The sequence below is a fragment of the Haliaeetus leucocephalus genome, unplaced genomic scaffold, assembly GCF_000737465.1.
Source record: "Haliaeetus leucocephalus isolate CR32 unplaced genomic scaffold, Haliaeetus_leucocephalus-4.0 Scaffold566, whole genome shotgun sequence".
In the NCBI taxonomy this organism is placed as follows: domain Eukaryota; kingdom Metazoa; phylum Chordata; class Aves; order Accipitriformes; family Accipitridae; genus Haliaeetus; species Haliaeetus leucocephalus.
The window spans coordinates 3177167-3196869 of record NW_010973002.1 but is presented as its reverse complement, the minus strand read 5'-3'; the positions used below and the strand labels follow the sequence as shown (position 1 = coordinate 3196869).

At 41.1% G+C, this 19703-nt stretch overlaps 1 protein-coding gene across 1 annotated transcript in view; it reads right to left on the bottom strand.

Annotated features, from left to right (window-relative positions):
- Window positions 1-227: 227 nt before the first annotated feature.
- The window catches only part of RAPGEF5 (Rap guanine nucleotide exchange factor (GEF) 5), a 188113-nt gene continuing 168637 nt past the window's right edge, over window positions 228-19703 (bottom strand). Inside the window, 6 exon segments of the mRNA XM_010577614.1 lie at window positions 228-1016; window positions 4404-4458; window positions 9056-9120; window positions 12475-12562; window positions 13670-13720; window positions 16394-16484. Of these exon segments, the coding sequence (XP_010575916.1) occupies window positions 898-1016; window positions 4404-4458; window positions 9056-9120; window positions 12475-12562; window positions 13670-13720; window positions 16394-16484 (469 nt within the window). The 3' untranslated portion in view covers window positions 228-897.

Sequence of the window (19703 nt, the reverse complement as noted above, 5' to 3'; positions counted from 1 at the left end):
GTGTGCAAGTTAGGTGGAATTTTACCTGCTGAAAAGAGGAGTTCCAGGAGGCGAGTTAGGAATGTAGGTGATCTAGGCATTGCCTCAGAATAGACACCAAGGAGGTTGTAATCCAAGCAGAAAACAAAGCTCCTGCTATAATAATTTATAACACGTTAACTGCAGGAGCTGGTACTGTATCTGAGATAACTGAAAAGGAAGAAATTAACATGTTTTCAGCGTACAAACAATTGTGTCCATAAACTGCAACCAAAGTGGATTGGCTCTTACAGTGTGTTTTAGAAAGCAGATTCTTAAGGGGCCATAACAGTGTTTGCTGCTGACCTCCACATCACGATGCACTCTTGAGTTTCATCTGGTGTGCTGTCTCTTTATGTTCCATTCTTGGTTGTCCACACTTATCTCAAATAAGATGCTCCAGTAGACTCAGGGGAGCTGCACAGATTGCACAGTATTTTTTGGCAACAATACTTTGGCAGCCTTGAATCAGTGAGGTACATACTGTGGTGAGCCGAGAATCAAGCCCCTTGCGGCACGTTGCTTGCTGAAACGTTTTCTGCTGCAACACGACCATTTCTTTCATTCTAATACTGCCAGAATCTGCATTGAAAGCTACACTGGACCAAACAATATTTTCACAGAAACCAAGCTCCTGAGCTCAAAGGACGCTGCTCCGCTCCCTCCGGTCCTGGTGACCAGTGGGGATGGCACGAAGCTTGCCCTGCAACTCTGTGAGCAGCTCCTTTGCTGGCTCTCGCCTGATTTTCCTGCGCATGTTGTGTGAGCTACTGATAAAACTCAGTAAACTGTTCTTATATAGGGAAGCAACATGCTTGGCATAAACATTCACTTAATTCAAAGTGCTGCAGTTACAAGGTTGTATGAAGCTGTGTACGCTCACACTCGCGGCTCTATCCTGTGAGAAAGCTCAAACAGAGCTTGCTGGTTGTCGATGACATGCAGGTGATGGACGTATGGCTTCAGCTCATGATGCTCTTTCGAAGGAACTTCATTGCCTGCAAGACAAGAAACAGGGCATGGATCAGAAAGCCATGCCGTGCCTGCTTCCCTGTCCTGTGCGTTACAAAGTCCCTGGCATGCCAACCTGGCAGGTGCTAGACAGTCACAAGGAAGACGGCCAGTGATCCGAAGGACTTGCTGTTTAAGTGCAATGCATGAGGTAACAGCCAGATGCAGAAAAGGGGAGAAGAAAGAAAAGAAGTAGGCAATGCTGGGCAGCCAGCGTGCACAGAGGGACAAGTGTCAGCAAGAAGCTGGCTCTTCCCAAGTGGAAGATTTACTCCTGCTGGCAGTTCAGGCAGCCCGTCCCCCGCAAGGGTGGTTCAAAGTTCCCTTTGTGCCACTCTGGCAGTACGTTGGGACCTTGAGCAGGGGTGGGCGACTGAGCCCGTAACTTTTAAACAACCTTAATACAAGTACACAAGGCAGCAGGCCCCAGATAATTTCCTTCAGAGCAGGTGAAAGGTGACGGCGCAGCAGACAGATACAAAAGCTCTTCAAAGCTGCTCTGACAGGCCCCCGCGTTTTGATCTGTTATGCTTTTGATTTCTGATCTAGTAACAGAGACAAGAGTCATGCTGTCATTTCATGGGAGTTTATACGGCAAGAGGAATTAGCTGTGTAACAGACAAATTGAAGGGTGGCTTGAATAGCAGATATTTTCTGTTACAAGCTTTACGCCTGACATTGGCTTGTGGGAACTTGCCGCCTGTGAAACCCTCCAGCATGGCTGGTGACTAGCAGAAGTGGAAAAGGAAAAGCTAAGCCCACAGCCACAAGACCCATCAAGACAGGCAGAGAAAGCAACGAGATACGTTTCCCACACGTTGCTGACTGCTGACAAACGAGCAAAGGTTGGAGAGCTCCGTTCTAGTCCATGTCCTCAAGGAATTTTTAATAACATTACCATAAATTAAAAAAGAATACCCCTCAAAATTCCCCAAACCAATCAGCTTAATTCGCATGCTCCCTCCCTCTCCTTTGTTTCATTATCATCCTTTTCTCCACGCTCTCCAGCTACATGAGAAGCTTTCCAGGAACCGACCATCCCACTTGTTTCTAAAGAGCGCTGTATGATGCTGTGTAGGTAACGTGGGATGTCAATGCAGCCAGTTCTGCATGCAGCTGCTAACAGGGTTCCCGGGCAGCTATTTTTAGGAGCCATTTCTGAGCAGCTATCTGACTTGAGAAATGTGGGAGAGAACAGGACAACGTGATAAATTTGTGTCGGGATACAGAGATGACCTTTTTGTTCTGAGGGAATAGGATCCCAGCAGCTGTGCTGAGCGTAATGAAAAACATTTGTATTTCTCATTAACACCTGAAATGACAAAAGCTTGAATTATGTTATTTTTTCAGGCTGCTTTGCCTGGTTTTGGAAATGTTTGTTTCCAGGATTTGTTTTCAGGATTTAGGATATAAAAGTATTATTTCCATTAAAAAGGCATTTCAGTCTTACTTGGAACCTAACCAGTTTCTAACCCAAGACTTTGGCCTGCAAGCTTAATATACATGATACAGTTCATAAACAGTAATAATATTCCTTGCTTACTTTTGTTTGAATTCTTTCCTACAGTGAGATGCCTGCTGCTCTTAGGCCAATCTGGGAATTGATGCAGTAGAAAGATTCACATTCCTGAGAGCAAAATAAGCCCACTAGAAAAGGAAACTGTCCATAAAGTCTCAATAAATATTCAGTGAATTCATTTCATGCCTAAACGAATTTAAGAAAAAAAAAAAAATGCCTACAGGGATGTCTGTATAAGCTGCTTTTTAAATGCCAGCTTCACAATAAATCAAGTCTGTGGTAAAATAAAATAACAATCAGGTACTTCAGACTACCAGATTATATGATAAATCACAGGTATTAACCTTGGATTTATGTTGCAACACTTACAAAACCACTTGGAAAAAAAAAAGGCAAAAACAAGATGAAAGATTTGCAGAGAAGCTGCAAAAAAATTTCACATCATTAAAAGGAACCAATGCTACGTTTTGTAATACCAAGTAAGAGCCATTCTAATTTACAGAGGCACGGTTTGGATTAATCAGTATTTCCTTCAGTATCTGGTTTAACAGAATAAAACCAAAAGGCACGTCCTTCTCCCTCTTCCCCTCTCCCTCTCTTACGTATAACTTTCTCAAAATAACACAAGAACCATAATACTGAGCAGCCTTTGTGTAAAAAAAAGACTGTACATACACATGGTAATTCTATAGAACAAATGTTCAGCAAAGCTCTTAACACTACCTATCATTCTCCAAGGTACATGTATTTATACATAAAATTATTATTATTATTCTTTTTGTAGGAGTCCATGCTGACAGCTGCTGAATATTCAGCTGGAAAAAAAAAAAAAATTCAAACTCTTTTTTTCCCCAAGGCTGCAGCACAATTCTGAACTTCTCTTTGGAAAAGAGGTTTTAGTGGCCTCAATAAATGACATGTTTAGTGGGTTTGGCTTAAAAACTAACCACTTCCTAAAGTAGTGTTGTGTTTGTCCCTTTCCTGTGTTTAACCTCTCTGCAGAAAATAAGAAATGCTGAGAAGGAGAAAAACAAGGTTTCTCCTCTGTGAGCAACAGAACAAAGAGACCTGGAGTATTCTGGCACAGTCCCTTAGGGTTGGATTCTCTGGTGGCTAATAAGGTGGAAACAAAAAAAACCAAAAAAAAGTCTTTTGTGCAGCTGAGGCACTCATGACCATTCCCATCAGTGTAGATCCTCCAGTGCCTAAATCAGGCAGAGCTCTATTTGCAGACTTCCCCTAGCTGAGGTACTAATACAACACCCTCTTTTCTACCTAGTCAACTACTTTCATGAAACCCAAAGGATCTTATTATCTGCAAGACTTCCGCCATTTTGTGAAATGTCCTTAAGAACCCAAGCTAAGCAAACAATTGCTCTTGGTGAAAAGCCAACTGAAGAGCTGTGGTGATGAATACCATCTTACAGCTACTGGAAGCCAAGACAGCTGTGAATCCGTTACCAAAACACACAGACTAGCGGGAGACTGAGGTAACTCAGTTGTAGCTGGGAAAGTGAGAAACAGCAGTGTACATCAGGGGCCTCCATTATTAAGCACAGCTGGCACAGATCTTAGACAGTATTTTGAAGAGGTGATATTTTCTGCAGGAAAATAATTTACAAAAAATTTGGAAGCTGTTTCTACAAATATTTTGTGAAGTAAAACTTCATCCAACTGTGGGTTTTGCTGGGTTGACCTTCCAACAATGATGCCCCTTCTTGCCAATTGGTTAAATAATTGTCAACCACGTTTTGCTGCCGTAGTAAACCTGAGCAAGTGGAAAGAAAGCAGAAAAAAACCCCAAACCCTCAAGGCTATACAATGGCAAAATAAGTGGCAAATTTTGGCTACTTACCAAACTGGTTATTTCTGCAATGTCTCAATGACCGAACAGTATCTGCAATCATGTGCTGCAAAGACAAGATATAAAACATCAGTGCAAAAATCTGAGATGGATTCTGTCATTAGAAAAGCCTGAAAAAAAATCTCCTTGCCCTACACTGTACAGCAAAAAGCAACTGTAGTAAGGTATGAAATGAAGACAGCAGGAGAGAGACTTTGCTCTTTGTCTTAGTGATAATATATGATGAAACAGGGTTAATCTAGAAGGTCCTTACTGATATCACACAGATTAAATGAGGACAACTCCCTAAGAACCCACGGGAAGTGCTAATGAAAAATAGCCAAAGAGTTGCTTATTTTTGTTCCTGTGATTTTTATTAAACTGAAAGCCTACAGTAGGGAAGTCCTGTGGACTGGGTGGTGCTTCTGGGTTCAAGCCCCAGTTCTAGTGCATTATCCAGTACATTTGGTAGCCTGCAACCTCTTCTTCTGTCTCCGTGTGTTGTCTAATTAGACTATAAGCCCCTTTGTGGCACAGACTACACGTTAATGTATACTTGTATAATGCCTAGCACAATCAGGCACCAGTATCAGCTAGGCAGTTTTCTGCAGAACAATAACCAACACAAAAAACCCAGCCCATAGCCTAAATGCTGCAGAGCAAGGACCCTGACATCTCTGCAGACACGTACCAAATAAGACTATACTTTAGGTATACCACTTTAAGAAAAGCTGGTGCTAAGAGGGATATTGGATGTTCACTTAGATTAAGCAGAGGAAATAAAAGGTTTAAGTTTGGTTTCTCATTCAGGCTCAGGTCTTCAACTTATGAAAACTGGAATTGTTCACTATAAATCAGTAGAGTGTGCTCATTTTCACTAGATGTCGCCCATAAAGTTCTCGAGGCATTACTTTTTTTTCTTTATTTGACTGCTTCTGTGGCAACTCTTCACCAAATCTAGGAACTAATTTAAACAGATTGCAGTTAGCAGGAATGATATAATAGCTCATACAAACAGCTGATGCTCTTCTCACATCTCCCTCAAAAATAATCAGAGGCAGAAAGGATTAACTGTCTTGAGCAGAGTATGTTTAAAACCAGAACGATGCAGAACAGCTCATCTCTTAACACCCTGGCAGTGGCTTACAAGGCTCCTCCATAGAAAAGCTTATCAGAAGAGCAAGTTTAATGGAAACTTCATATTCCTTTCATCAGTGAATCAAAATATTTTTTCTTGTTACCTGCTGTGTTTCATTTGCCATGAAATGATGCAATCTCTTGTGCTGATGTCCTTGCACTGATTATAATGAAGTTCTAATGAGGTGATCTAGACTTCATGATCAATAGTGTGAGTACTGGGAGAGCTACAGCTTCCATCAGTGCTGCTGCTGTGATGTTTTCCAGCTAATACCCTTTGCATTTGGCTTTTAGAAGAGAGACCGCACTATCACACATGCTGTCATTCTTTGCTGTTTCTCCTTTGTAGTCAGTCAGCGTGGGGGTCCACCCCAAGACTGACATCTGAAGATGATGCTCTGGTAACGGAAGAACCTCTTTGTGTAACACTCTCTTAAAGCAGAATCCCAAATCTCCTGGCTTTAGTAGCCTAATTAGGCATTTCTCTCTGTCTAATTTCAACTATCTTGAATCCAACTGTAACACTGAAAATCAGCCAATTCATCTGCAAAGCAAATACTGTTTCCTGACTCTGTAAACAGGTGCTTGCATACCATTAGTGCGATGAGTAACACACATTTCTTGTGGCCTTTCAGCCTATCAGCTACCTAGGATCATTAGCACTCCTTTAACTGAGGATAGCAAAAACTCAGGTTTGGGAGTTGTACAGATATTTGGGGGTTGAGAACCTTCAGCTGCCATGTACACAGTCCTTACAGCTGAAGGCACTAGGTAACGAGGTGTTATTTAAAACAGTAATGGCCATTGACCTGTATTAAGAGTTTGCTGGAGTGTGGCTGAGATGTCATTGCTAAGATATGAGCGATGGCTGACTGGAGAAAAAAAAAACTGAAGAAGCCACATTTCAGTGAAGCAGCTCAGTAAATACCATGAAAATACCTTGAGATGCAACAGTATAAGATCGTATTTTCATATATTCCTTCAGGTTTAGTTCAGGAAGTGGGTATGGTACTAAATATCGATCTAACACTATTCTAGACTAGAGTTTACCCAACATGGAGTTAAATAAACCACTGCAATCCCTTCAACTTTTGCTAAAACTAGGTAACATTCCTGAGACAAAAGATTGTTTCATTTTTTTCGCTTTGCAAATTCCCTTCTTTATATTTTGAATTAACTTTGTCTTCACTGCAATCATGTCATGTCAAATCAAGTTCAGTCACGGTAGGATTGTTGAGGCCATGATAGTCTAAGAATATAAAAGAAGCAGGGATTGTAGGGAAAGAGAATATCTGTTATTAAACCAACTAATATAGTTGGAAAAAACAATGGTTCAGACTGACAAGTCGTCCTTCAGGTGAGATGTCTAATGCAGAAATGAAATATTTCAAAATACTGATCCAAATGGAGACAAGAGAAACCATCTTTGCTTTGAAATTTGTAAGTAGAAACTCAATGCATTTATGACAGTGAGTAAGTTCCTTCCCCAAAGCAGTAATCTGCTATGGTAGAATAATTCTTTTCTTCTTTTTCTGCAACAGCAAATTTGCAGGTGAGGGTCAGTGGCTTGATCCAAACCAAGCAGGAGTCAATGTCACTCCTAATTTTTCTCAGCAGAGGCCAGAAAGTGCTCAGCACAGAACAGAACACTAAGGAAGATGTTCTTCCTTGGGACAAAGCCCCTATAATTAGACAAGAAACATGAACTGATGTATACATGATCATGTGTGATACATCTTGTTGGTAAGTTCATGCCCATTGACTGAATACCTTAGCATCCAAATGAACCAGGGTAATATGTGTACTGCCTGGCTTTCCACTACAAGCATATTTAAATCTCTTCTAAGCCCCCACTTCCTAAGCTTGCACTATTGCCTGCATTCATATGTACACAGGGCTCCATGAGACAGCATGTTCCTGAGGGTGTGATCCGACTAATAATTTGGAGGAAGTGTCAGTTTGAACAATCCTCACCCCACCACCATCACCTCAGACTCTCCCCCCTGCCATTTAAAATGCCCATTATCCATTTGCATAGAAAAGGTGAAATCCTGGCTCACTGAAGTCAATTAGCAAAGCTCCCATTGCCTCTGGAGACACAATGGTGACAGAAAGGATAGGAAATCTTACCCAGCAAGCCCAGCATACATTAAATATATACATGATTAAACAACAAACAAACAAACAAGGTCTGGCTAAGACTGGAACAAAAATCAGATCCTACATATTCACTAGATAAATATATGGGCCAGTGGGGGGATTTTAGTAACAATTATTGTGCATCAAGGGCTAGTTTAATTTACATGTTAATTGGATGTACTTCCAAAAGGCAATGAAGAAGAACATGGTAATGAGTTTTATGCAAACACCTAAAGGTCAAACAGTTAATGGACTTGGGACAAGAAAACCTTTCATTAAATGCAAATCAGTGTTCTTGTAAACTCTCCAACAAGAAAAGGTACAGAAATCAAACAGAAAACAAAAAGAGGAGCTCAGGTTCAAAAGTCAGTCTACATCTGCTTGCAAGTTGAAAGACAATGTACATTATGATATGATGTGAAATAAGTTCAACATCTGGTTCATGAATAACTCCATGGTTGCGTGTTCATTCTCAAACAAGTGTAAACACATGGACAAAATAGTTGGGAACAATTCACCAGGCACAGCCATCTGGACTAACAGTCCCATGGCACATCTAGACCAATTGGGAAGAATATTTTGGTTTCTTCATAAAATCCCCCAATCCAACAAAAAAAAAACAAAAAAAAAAAAAAAATCAAAGTTTCTCCATTCCACCACTGTTCAGATATATGAACTGTGGCTTTCAGTGCTACGAAAATGTTATCAACAAAGAAATGAAATATGCAAATTAGAGAAATCAAACCTCTATCAGTAATACTATGCCAGTGTAGATGTCATATGATGTCTAGAGTAGATGTGACCGAAGATACAATGTCAGTAAGTGCCCTTCTACATAAAAGTTAGTATAGTGGTATTTACAGTCAGTTTAGTTCATATTTCAGGCATTATTTTCTTCATCATCTAACCTAGATCAAAAATTTTACTTTCATTTAAGATCCATGGAATTAGCATACCAGTGGCAAATGGTAAACTAGAGAAACCTTTTTTTTAGTGCCTTGATAAAAAAAAGGAAATATAATTCAGAGAAAGCTGAAGGAGGAGAACTTGACTGAGGAGAAATAGTCCACGAGGTGGTGCAAAGTAATAGTTCTCACCGGGAAAAAAAAAAAGAGTGGACTGTGTGACAATGATGCTGGCCATTACTGGCTTAGCCATTTTACACAGAAGTGAAGGAGGAAGGAATGAGAAGAGAGAGGAGCAGAGGAAAGGGGCAGGGGTTATAGACTGTTGGCTGACTGTTTTATCCTGCTTGCTCTTTTTTACCCCTGTTTATTTCTTCCTGATTCAGCCAGAAGAATACCTTTTAGTCTTACAAGATAAGGAAGGGAAAGGGAAGAAGAGAACACGAATCTCTTTGAAAAACAGGAAGGACAAAATTAGCTTACCAGCTTTTCAAAATTAACAAGGTTATCCAGAAAAGTTTTATTTCCTTCATGGATGAATGTTACATCTGAAAAAATAAAGGAAAAATAATTATTTTTCATGGCTTTGTTGTTTAATAGAAAGAAATAAAATTACTAAACAGCAACAAAAAGAAAAAAAAAAAAGAGGAAAATATCCCATTAAGGATTGACACAATACCTTATAAAAGTGGAACAAAAGCCTGATATAATGATGACATGCAGAGATTATTAGATAACAACACTACGTACACATTGTAACAAGAGAATTTTCAAGTGGGAGCGCGGATTTCTTATTAAACCTGGTCTGTGTTACTTCTGGGGTGCGTATCATAGAGAGGATGGCTGGGAGCAGGCGGGGGCATCCAGAGGGATGGCCGTGCACGGCATGCTTGCTCTCCACACCCTGCAGCACCGATCCAGCCACGCTGCCCATGGCTGTGCCTGGGCTGGGGCTGGCCGGTCCCTGAGCCCAGAGCTCCATGGGGGCAGAGCTACCAGATGCTGGAGTTGGCTCTGACACCCTTTCGTCTCTCTCTGTGGAACACGATGACTCTGAAGTCCTTCCCAGAGACATGGGCTACGGCAGTGGCCAGCCGGGGAGGTTAAACAGAAGCCACCAAACTGAAGTTCAAAGCCTTGGAATAAGCATTATGGCTAGGGAAAAAAACCACTTACGCAGTGTTGTTGGAGAGAATTTGCAAAGGCAACAAAAAGGTCAGTGAGGTGAAAAGGAAGAGGTCTATACTTGGCTCCAGGAAGGGAACTGAACACAGTGTAATGAACTGAAGGGTGGGGAATATCAGGCAAAACAAATGTTCCTCAGTTAATTTTTCTGATGCATATTAGGACACAAAGTGAGACCTATCTCGGACACGAAATACCAAGGACATGGATAGATTCCCTGTGGGGACTGAATGTCTGACTCCGATGGTGCATCCTCCGCGTTACTGAAAATACTAGCAGGAGCACCACCACCATACCCCTTACCAGCTCTCTCCTGGACGTGTGGGTACCCAGGAGTACCAGGAGACAGCGTTATATTGTAATGAGATGGCACTCCAGTACCCTTGCTTCTTAAAAGTCACAGCTGCGCTTGCCAGCAGGCAAATGGCACACAGTGAACGGGCAACGTCTCCCTCTCAGCAGCGGTGCCAACCTCCAACACACCAGTCTAACTGCGCACCTCGGCAATTCTCCTGTGCTCATCTCTAGGGCTCCCTCTGATGCCCACTTGGTCCCCCTCGTTTTGGGGGATTTTAGGACTGGGAACCTGCAGCTGATGCTGGGGGACGCTTTGTCACACACACAGCCCCGCCTTCATCCCAACCCCCAAAAGAGCCAACCTGATTTATTTCCTTTTGTTTCAAAGACTCACTCTGTGCCCGGGGGGCATTCTGTAGTTGCTCAGAATGGAAATGTTAATGGCTTCATATGCTGGTGGAAACCCAGGGCTGGGACTGACTAGGCAGAGCTCTGCAGGAAGGGCGATGGAGCGCTCCCGTGCCCCCTGGGGCGGCTGGGCTGGGGTCTGCCTCGGGCGGGCAGGATGGCAACCCAGCTACAGCCAGTCCAGCCAGCGCTCCCGAGCAAGTGGGGCAGGCACGGCATATGCTGGGGATGCCTCCGGCACCCCTCTGCCCCCGGGCAGGATCCTAAAAATCAGGGGGAAAGTTGGGAGCGGGCCCTCTACACCTCCTCTGCTGGGCTGCTTTGGCGGACCCAGGGAAAGGGACAAGGAAAGGACACGGCTTCAGGACACAGGCATTACTTGTCTCTGTATCAGCGCAGTTAAAAACTGTCTGTCACTTCTAAAGAAAAAACTTATACTGGAAGCAGCAATTTCCAGACAGCTTTTTAAGTCAATGACAGCAACGTGTATATCTCTGAGGGTGGAAGGAACAGAAATTTGCTTTGCAGCCAACAACTAAGAGTCCAGATAAGTTCAGTGGAGCAGAAAATTGCATCTGAGCTAGGCTGTAAGGGTACCTCACAGTATTTTATTACATATTTGAAAAATCTGCCTGATTTTCAAAAGCTGTGTCTGTGTGCTGTAAGAGAGCTCCGCATTTAAATTTAATTAACTTTAAAAGGACACTCAAATTATTTTTCTTAACTAAAGAAAGGTTATTAATGAATTTCATTTTTTACTTGCAACTACTTTTTTTCCTCTTGTGTTGAAATACAGTAATTTGTTGAGTTACTAATGATTTCTATGCTATCCATGCTTATTTTATTGGTGTTGGAAATAACGTTAATACAAACATGCTTGACATGGAGTAAAGTCCTACGTACTGTGCAATACTTTGGGAATTACCAACCTTGGCAACATCTCCTTATGGATCACGATATTGAAGAAAATTACTGTATTAATTTGCAAAGTCTCCTTGCTATCTCCAATGCACTTGAGACATGAATGCTGCTTACATGCATGTTCTTATATAACCATATTGTAGTGCTGCTTCAACATCATTGCTACAAGCTACTTGCTTATGTTTGCTGCCTTTGTTTGCAGGCAAGACATACTCAAGAACACTTAAAAAATATTGATTTTGAAGCCTTGATAATTGTATCCATCTGAATTAATGCAAACTCCTTTGATGTGTGCAAAGAGGGGAAGTGCCTGATGGCTCCTGAACTGTCACTGACTGATCTGGAGGACTGCCTTCAAACATTTTAAACTTGCAGCAGCAGCAGGTTGGAATAAACAGCCTGAAGAGAACACTTCTGGAATACAGGAATAATCAAATGAATTTGCCATGTTCAAACACAAGGCAATTAATAATTAAGGACTCCAAGACAACGGAATATTTGAAATACCTGCCACTTAATTAGCTGCCCAGGTCACTGCGTTAAGCAAGTAGTTGTATTTTATTTTAATAGATTTTTAAAAAATAGTTATTTTAATAGTAAGATTTTATTTCTCTCCTTCAGACCCGTAAGAGACTTGCGGATCCCCTCCTCCCAGGACAGACAGGCAGGTTCTGCCTTCAGGGTGACACCAGGTAGGTGCACCCCGGCGAGGCAGGGCAAGCACCTCAGAACAGGCATCTCAGACCAGCAGCGTGACCGAGGCCGCTGGTGCGGGTGCCCCCAGCGCAGCCGGGCCGACGCGTTCAGGGGCTTGCAAGGTCTCGTTTCTCCACCGAAGAGGATGTGGCCAAAGCAACCGTACGCTGCTCTACCGGCGCCTGACGGGCAGGTGCTGAAGTTTGAAAACCTGTGTGAAAACTGCCGTCTGCTCCCGTCTTAAAAGGCAGCTGTTCATTATCCAGACCAAGTGCTACCTTGTAGATACCACTACATCTGCCACGTACATATCATAAGGCCACCTGAAGGAAAAATCACCTTACACTTATTTTAATTAACCACAACGAAGAAGAGCAGCCAAGCTTTAACGTTACCTTTCAGAAGTAAGGGCATGAAGGGGATTTTCGGAGATTTCATTTTCTTGAATGCATCTCTGTAAGCTTTGTGATTCAGAGAAGGGTCCTACAAAACCATTTGGGTAATAGAGAGAAAAATCAATAGGCTATAAAAAGAGCAATTCTAAATCCATTACGGGCTTATGATCTGAACATGATTTAGATATAAAAGGTTTCTTCGGGAAACAAGGCAGATAAAGGTTTTCTAAGCTAGGTGACTTACTAAACTGAATAGGAAACATAAACAGTGAAAGGAACAAAAGCAATTACGTTCCTCTAGATGAGGCGGTGCTAAAATGGGACTAAGCTGCAGAATAGATTCACTGGGACTGCTCTGTGATTTCCCCACAAATTTCTATTAGCAAAATCTCTTCAGCTTACTATCTAGCACAAAATGTATCTCAGAATGCATTGCTGATTAATTTCTTCTTAAAAAAACCCCAAACAACACCACACCAAACAACAATAAAAAATCCTAACAAAAACTGCTCCCAGATCAATGGAGCATATTGGACATTTTCTAAGAAAATAAGAGAGTATGTTTCAGTGGTGTTATGTAAGTAATTAAAGAAGTAATCTCAATTTCCCATATAAACGAACATTTTTGTACACCAGCTCACACACAATCCTGAAAACACATTAATTATAAAGGGCTCTAAGTACAGAAGCATGACAGCCATTAAAGGCTGGATCTCATGTTCCCCGCGCCAGGCAGTGATCTCACCACGCACCCTCTTCCATGACAGCCAGAGGAAACACTTGTTTATTCAGCTTTGATAATGGTGACAAAGACCCTTAGCCTCGGATTTTGTTGGTGTTGTTTTTTTTTTAAACTTCAGCTGTCCTCCTTTTCTCTTGATCCGCAGCATGTTGCTTCGGATAAAGGCTGATTAACCACCAGAGCAAAAGAACAGTTTCTAAATCGATGCTGGGGAACGGACACTACATTCACCTCTCTCTGCCCTTCCTCCAGCTGTCAGGAATACAGCCTTTTTCCTTTTTGTGTTTGGAGACCACCTCTGAGCTCTGGAGAGCTGCGTGGCCTTTGGCAAATCACAGATCTGACATGACAAGTTCCAGCTCCAGACAATAACAGGCAGCCTCCAAATAAATTAGGAAGAAGGAAGGCAGGTAAAGACAAGCAATGCTGTTCTGCTGTCAACACCATACTTACCGTCAAACTTTCAAGTTCAGTGAAAAGTTTCTTGAACTTCCCAGGAATTTTCTGAATTGGGAAAACAGAGGAGAAAAAAACAGGAAAGTTGATTTAGGCAGAAAAATGTTGAGGCATTTTTTCCCATGAGACTGCCGTGGGTGAAGCGCCTGCTGAAAGTACCAACAGGCAGTTAACCTCCACTCCTCAGCTCCAAGAGCCCTAATTACAGACCATGTTCAGTGCAATGCCAGTGAGGCATCAGACCCTGCAGCCTTGCCTCGGGGACCTGCATCCTTCTTTTATGGAAACTGCTTGTTAGCAGATGTTTCTATTTTCTTCCCTAGCTTCCATGCCTGCTGCATTTATGTTAATATCCATATCAAGTTAGAAGCAGTAACACAGGCTGAGAATTCAGATACTGTGATCACATCCAGGTTTAATCATTTGTTGTAATCAATTTTCCCCTAAAACATGGGTTCGAGAAATTAACAGGCATCACGCTCAGTGCTGTTTGATACACCACCCCCAGTGCTGACCAGTGTTACTACTGGCACATACTGGTGGCAGAGAAAGATATCTTTCCTTAACAAATGATTATTCCACCTCTGGTATCTCATCCTAATCCCACAGGGAGGTGCACAAAGCACCTTAGAAAGGAGCCCAAGCACAAACTACCTTCTTGCTCCACATGCTATACCTGCTCTGCTCCACAAGCATCCGCTTCCTTTACCTCTAAGATGCTTTAATGGATTCACCTCATAATACTCAAAGCAATACTTCTACAGTTTGAATTTTGCTGCTGGTATTTCAGACTTGAAGAATGGTGTGTGGACCTTAAAGCCTGTCTATTTTTTCAAACCATACCAGTTCGTCTAGTAAAAGATATCCCCTCTTAGTACAAATCCTGTCTTGTCTTTGTCCTTAGACCCTGACAGCCACAATGACCGTACCAAGAAAAAAGAGATTTAGAACAATTAAGATTAAGTGGATGTGCTGTATGATTAAAATGCTAAAATAACTGAACACGGAATTGCAATTGCACATTTTTAATATCTTCAATCAGGGAAAGTTAGGCTCATTAAAACACTGCATACTGTAGAAAAAAGTAGAATATGCTTGGGAGCATACTACTTGTTTAAGAATTCAAGTGCAGAGCCAATATAATTTAGCATCTAAATGGTTGCTTAAATTTAGGTGGCTTCATTTACATGTGTAAGTAATTATAATTAATTTATAAACATTGCTCTACTTTCTAGAAGTTACATTACTAATGCAAATAACCTTCTGCTTTTGAAATTTCCAGTGCAGTAAAGTTTTACAAATAAAAAAAAAATGCATATGACTTCATAAATATTTTACACACAGAAACGTGACATATTTACAATGATACATATGCAGATGAACTCCTTGTTCTGACAAGCAATATATTCTGCTCCTCCTGAGGGAAGTCCGCCAGCAGTGCATGATCTCTAGAGGTCTCACCACACAGCAGACTCCTGCGTGTTTCTGTGCGGGAGAGGTCTACACCATTGCCACCAGGTGCCTTTGATACAATGCTTAGTCCCTTCCACTCTCCTACCAAAGCCCAGAGAAAGGAGATGAAGGCAACCTGTAAGAGCAGGCAAGGGCTAATGTTCCCTAGAGGGGCATTTTAGAAATAGGAGAGACAAGGGGTTTCTGTATCATCACCCTCAGGTATGTATTTTTGTCTAAAATTTTTGCTTGACTTGTTATTTAAAGTTAGCTCCTCCTTGCCTATCTGAGTGTCTGTAAACTCCTCCCTGCAGAAGCAGTCACTGCCCTTGCTTCTCTGACATATGCACTGATGTTTCCATATGCATGATTTCAGCGAAAGGGGAAGACTTTGCTCTCTCTGAACAGTGTTAGATAGGTTTGTAAGTCTCTGATGGCCGTTTGGTTTCAGCTATTGGTGCTCAAGAGTATCTCTAAGGCAGGAGATCACAGCTGTACTCTGTCACTTTGTATTACAGATTGATATTTTTTGAGTACTGCCCATTTGTGGTGTTGGTGGCATGGGGGAGGGATAAGGCTTCACCCCATCACACTAAATTACTCCTTCCCCAATTTTCGGTTCATCAACGGATATAGTAAGCTTGCAGATACTACCACTCAATAATTTACTTGGACGGAAAAAAAATGCCGCAATATAAACAGAGATTGCAGTGGGACCCCCCTCTAAACATCCCGTGCTCTGTCTAGCAACCGATAGCTTCTTTAGCAGATAATCTCTGTTCTCCAGCATGTTCCTTACTCGTGGCCCATTTTCTAACTTTGTTTTTCAAGATAAGCAGCTGCAAAAGAGCTGATAAATGAGAATTAAAGAGGGTTTATTTCTACTTTGTATTTTTTTTTTTAAATGAAATTATTCCATAATAAGGTATTGCTTGTTTGGAGCCACCTTTATAAGACTTTCTGTTCTGACATCTACTTAAAATGCTAGGATAATTTATCTGGGGTTTTTTTTGTTGGTTTTTTTTAAGAGGGTAAGATCCCCTTGCTTTGTTCTTATTTAAAAGCTCTGGAAGGACACATTTAGTTTTATTTTAATAGCTGTGTATATAAGGTTTCAGGTCACAGAGAAGTTTCCTCTACAGACACTCACTCCGTGTTTGATTTCAGCATGAAAAACCAATAATTAGAAAGAAAAGGTAATTCACCAGTATACAACCTTTGTGAGAAATGGTTTTGACAGGGTCTAAAAGATACAAAGATGCATCTTACCTCCCAGGTCTGAGACAGCCGGCTGACAGATGCAGTGTTGAGACCCATAACAATAGCAAAGAATGAATTCAGATTTCTTTGGGCTTTACAGCTGTGGAATAAAAAAATGAACACTGTATTCTGATTTTTTTGTACTCAGAATCAGAGACAAATGGAATGCACAGGTATCCTAGGTTACTGAGTCCCATTTCAACCCTCAGCACTAACATACAATCATCTTCCACATAATGAACTCATTAAATGTCCTCTCATGACCACCTGCAGTCTACGTGATGAGGTCTCTAAGAAGTTTTTTAGCAAATGTTCCACTGTCTCATCAACCCTGTTGTTGGCAGGTTATTCTTTTCCCTTTGCTGTCAAAAGTAGTTTTCCCTTTTCAATGTTCAAGTTACTCTCAGCTGTCCTTTACCATACAGAATAATTCCTTGACCTCTATTCTGTTGTATTATAAATATTTTCATCCCCTTTTTCATCTTTTCTGTAAATTGTACATCATTGGTTCCTTCAGTTTCTCTTTGTGGTCATGGCATGCAATCTACTTTTCCATATTGTTATTATCCTTCATTGAATTCTCCGTAATTTATTTTAACTTTTCTCTCATGTTTCCTTCTTACCAAGGAGATGTAGTGAGACAGTGGGGAGGGAAGCATAAACATAATTACTGTTTTGGCTCTAAGTTCTTACACCTTTTTCCTATGCAAATATAAAACAAATATCAAATTATTTATTTGGAACACATCACACTTTGTCTTTGCCTTTAATTTGTCATCTATTATCACCCAAGGACCTGTGTCACAGTACTGTTCTTTACAATCACGCATTCATTTCTTCAGCTCAGTATTAGCATTCCCTAGCTGAATTACTTTGCATCTATCTAAATTAAATCTTATCCTACTGTTGTTTGCACATGCCACTAGACTCCTTAGATAATTCTTTTTTTTTTCTATCCTCCAATGCATTTGCAATCCCTCATCATTTTTATTGTCTGAAATCTGATTAATGTTCAATGTACATATCCCTATAAATTAGTTGCAGTTAGCACTGGTTCCAATACAGGTCCCTACGGAATTTGCTTGATACCTCTATTCTGACATTTTACTATATACAATCAGACCCTGCTTATTTCTAGTCCGTTAGGAAATTTGAAATCCTGAAATATCGAGTCCTTCTCAAACAAAAGGATTCCCCTTTCTTGTGCAGATTCTTGAAGACCACTATAAACATACATGTGCACATGTGTGTGAGAGTGAGAATCCTCTTTTAAGACAATTTTAAGTATTAATTAATCCACTGCCTTCGCTGGGATTTATCATCAGGGAAAAGTACATGCCAAGGCCTTAGACCAGAAACTTGCCAGCACTTGTTAGAAGTTTTATAAAGCTTGCACTCATTGCTGTGTACTATCTTGAGACGGTGTATTTCTCACTTCACTTCAGCTGTCTTTAACTTTTATCCTAACTTTGTTGCTTAGACTGCTTTTATCATTAAAGTCAGGCAGCTCCCAAAGCTAATTCATTCCGAAACAAGAAAAGTGTCCAGCACAGCCTGGATAAGCAGTCTACTGGATGGGCCCATTTCTCACACAGAACTGTGGAGAGAAGGTACATCTTTTCCAGTCAGCCACTGCTTGGGAAGCAAGAAGGCTGCTATTGTAATCCATTTATTCTAACCCTATGCTGAGCTGTTTCTCTAACTCCTCAACATGTTAATTTCTAACAACATGCTAATTCATTTTCTCTGTCAAATTACTTGCTTTCTATTTTAGACTAGCTCTCCAACAGAAGCGTAGATAACTGTTTCAGAAACTCTGTCTCCCTTTTATGTATTGACACACTTGTATAAAAGCCTTCCATCTTCTTCAGGTGTTCCTCTACAGTGAGGCACACAAATGCTGAACATGAGAGTCCTGGTGCTTTGCCGACAAGCTGGAATTCAAGAGACACAGATTCCTGGCCACGTCTGGGAGCAGCGAATAGGGAGCAGCCAGAGCTGCTCACACTCCCTACCTCTCTGCCTTAGTCTATAACAAAGTATCAGGGCTGCTTGGCTTGTGCCTCATGATGAGAGTCCTGTGCTTAGCACACCATGCTTCCACCCTAATTATTCCTCTTTAATCAGCTTTTCCAGAATTTATGAGATATGATAATGTCTTCTTTCAGAAAGCTGCTTTTCCGATTAAAAAAAAGATCCCAGGCAAACTACACACTCACTTATTTGTGTATCCATTATATCACCATCTACGTAATATGATGATGGGTGCTTCTGCAGTGCACTGGAAGAGCCTGTCTACTGTTTACTGACAACTATTTAGTCTCCACAACTTTGGCTTTTCACTTAACAGAGATGGAATTAATTCAAATAGAGCAACATTTTAGTCTGGTGACAAATATATCCCTATTCATGTGGAACAGAGATGCAACTTTTCCTGGAATGCAAATTAATGCTACTGTGGTACAAGCAAGGCACACAGACCAACCGGTTTTGACGTAATTGGACCAAACTTGGCCATTGATACAGCAGAAAATGAACTTATTACTGGATACCATACAACTTGCAAACTAAGTCAAATCACATTTATGAGTTACACTAGATTAGATTAGAAGAATTCATTTCACCAAAGGCACTGCTTCAGCAGAGAATAGTCCTTTCTATGTAAGTGCCTTGCAAATTAAATCAACCCAGTCGATGAAGGGAACAAATTACACATTTTCCATGAACACGCATATTCAAATATTGCAGAAACCAACAAGTGGAAAGAGGCGAGAAGAATGGTTGCACATATTTAAATTGCTCCTTTTCCTTGGTTACTAAAATAAGGGTGATTACAGAGAAAAGAACACTCTGTGTATAGTATATATTTGTGTTCTGTTCCAAGGCATCAAGTAAATGCCAGCACTATTTAGTAATAGAATAGACTGTCAAATCTAATTAATGAAGACCCCCCCCAATAAATAAAAAAAAAAAGTACCCCAGAGAGGATTACATGGGGCAACAGCTTACTGCAGCTAGTTTCCTCTCTAGATGTAGGACTTTAAGATTTTAACAGAGTTTTTTGGTTTCCGTGTAGTCTTTGGTGAATAACTGTGTTGCTGCTCAAATAGTTTTCTAATACCATCCTCAGGTTATCTCTGCTAAGAAAGGAGGCATCTGTACCATCAGGGATTTTGCAGCTGATGCTACAGATACAGCGGCTAAGCTGCTGGGAAACATTTGAGCAGTATATACTCTACCATGTCTAGTTTTGGCCAGTGTTTGCTGTTGTTATGTATGGACTGTTTTATCTAGGTATGCTTACTACACTATTAAAACA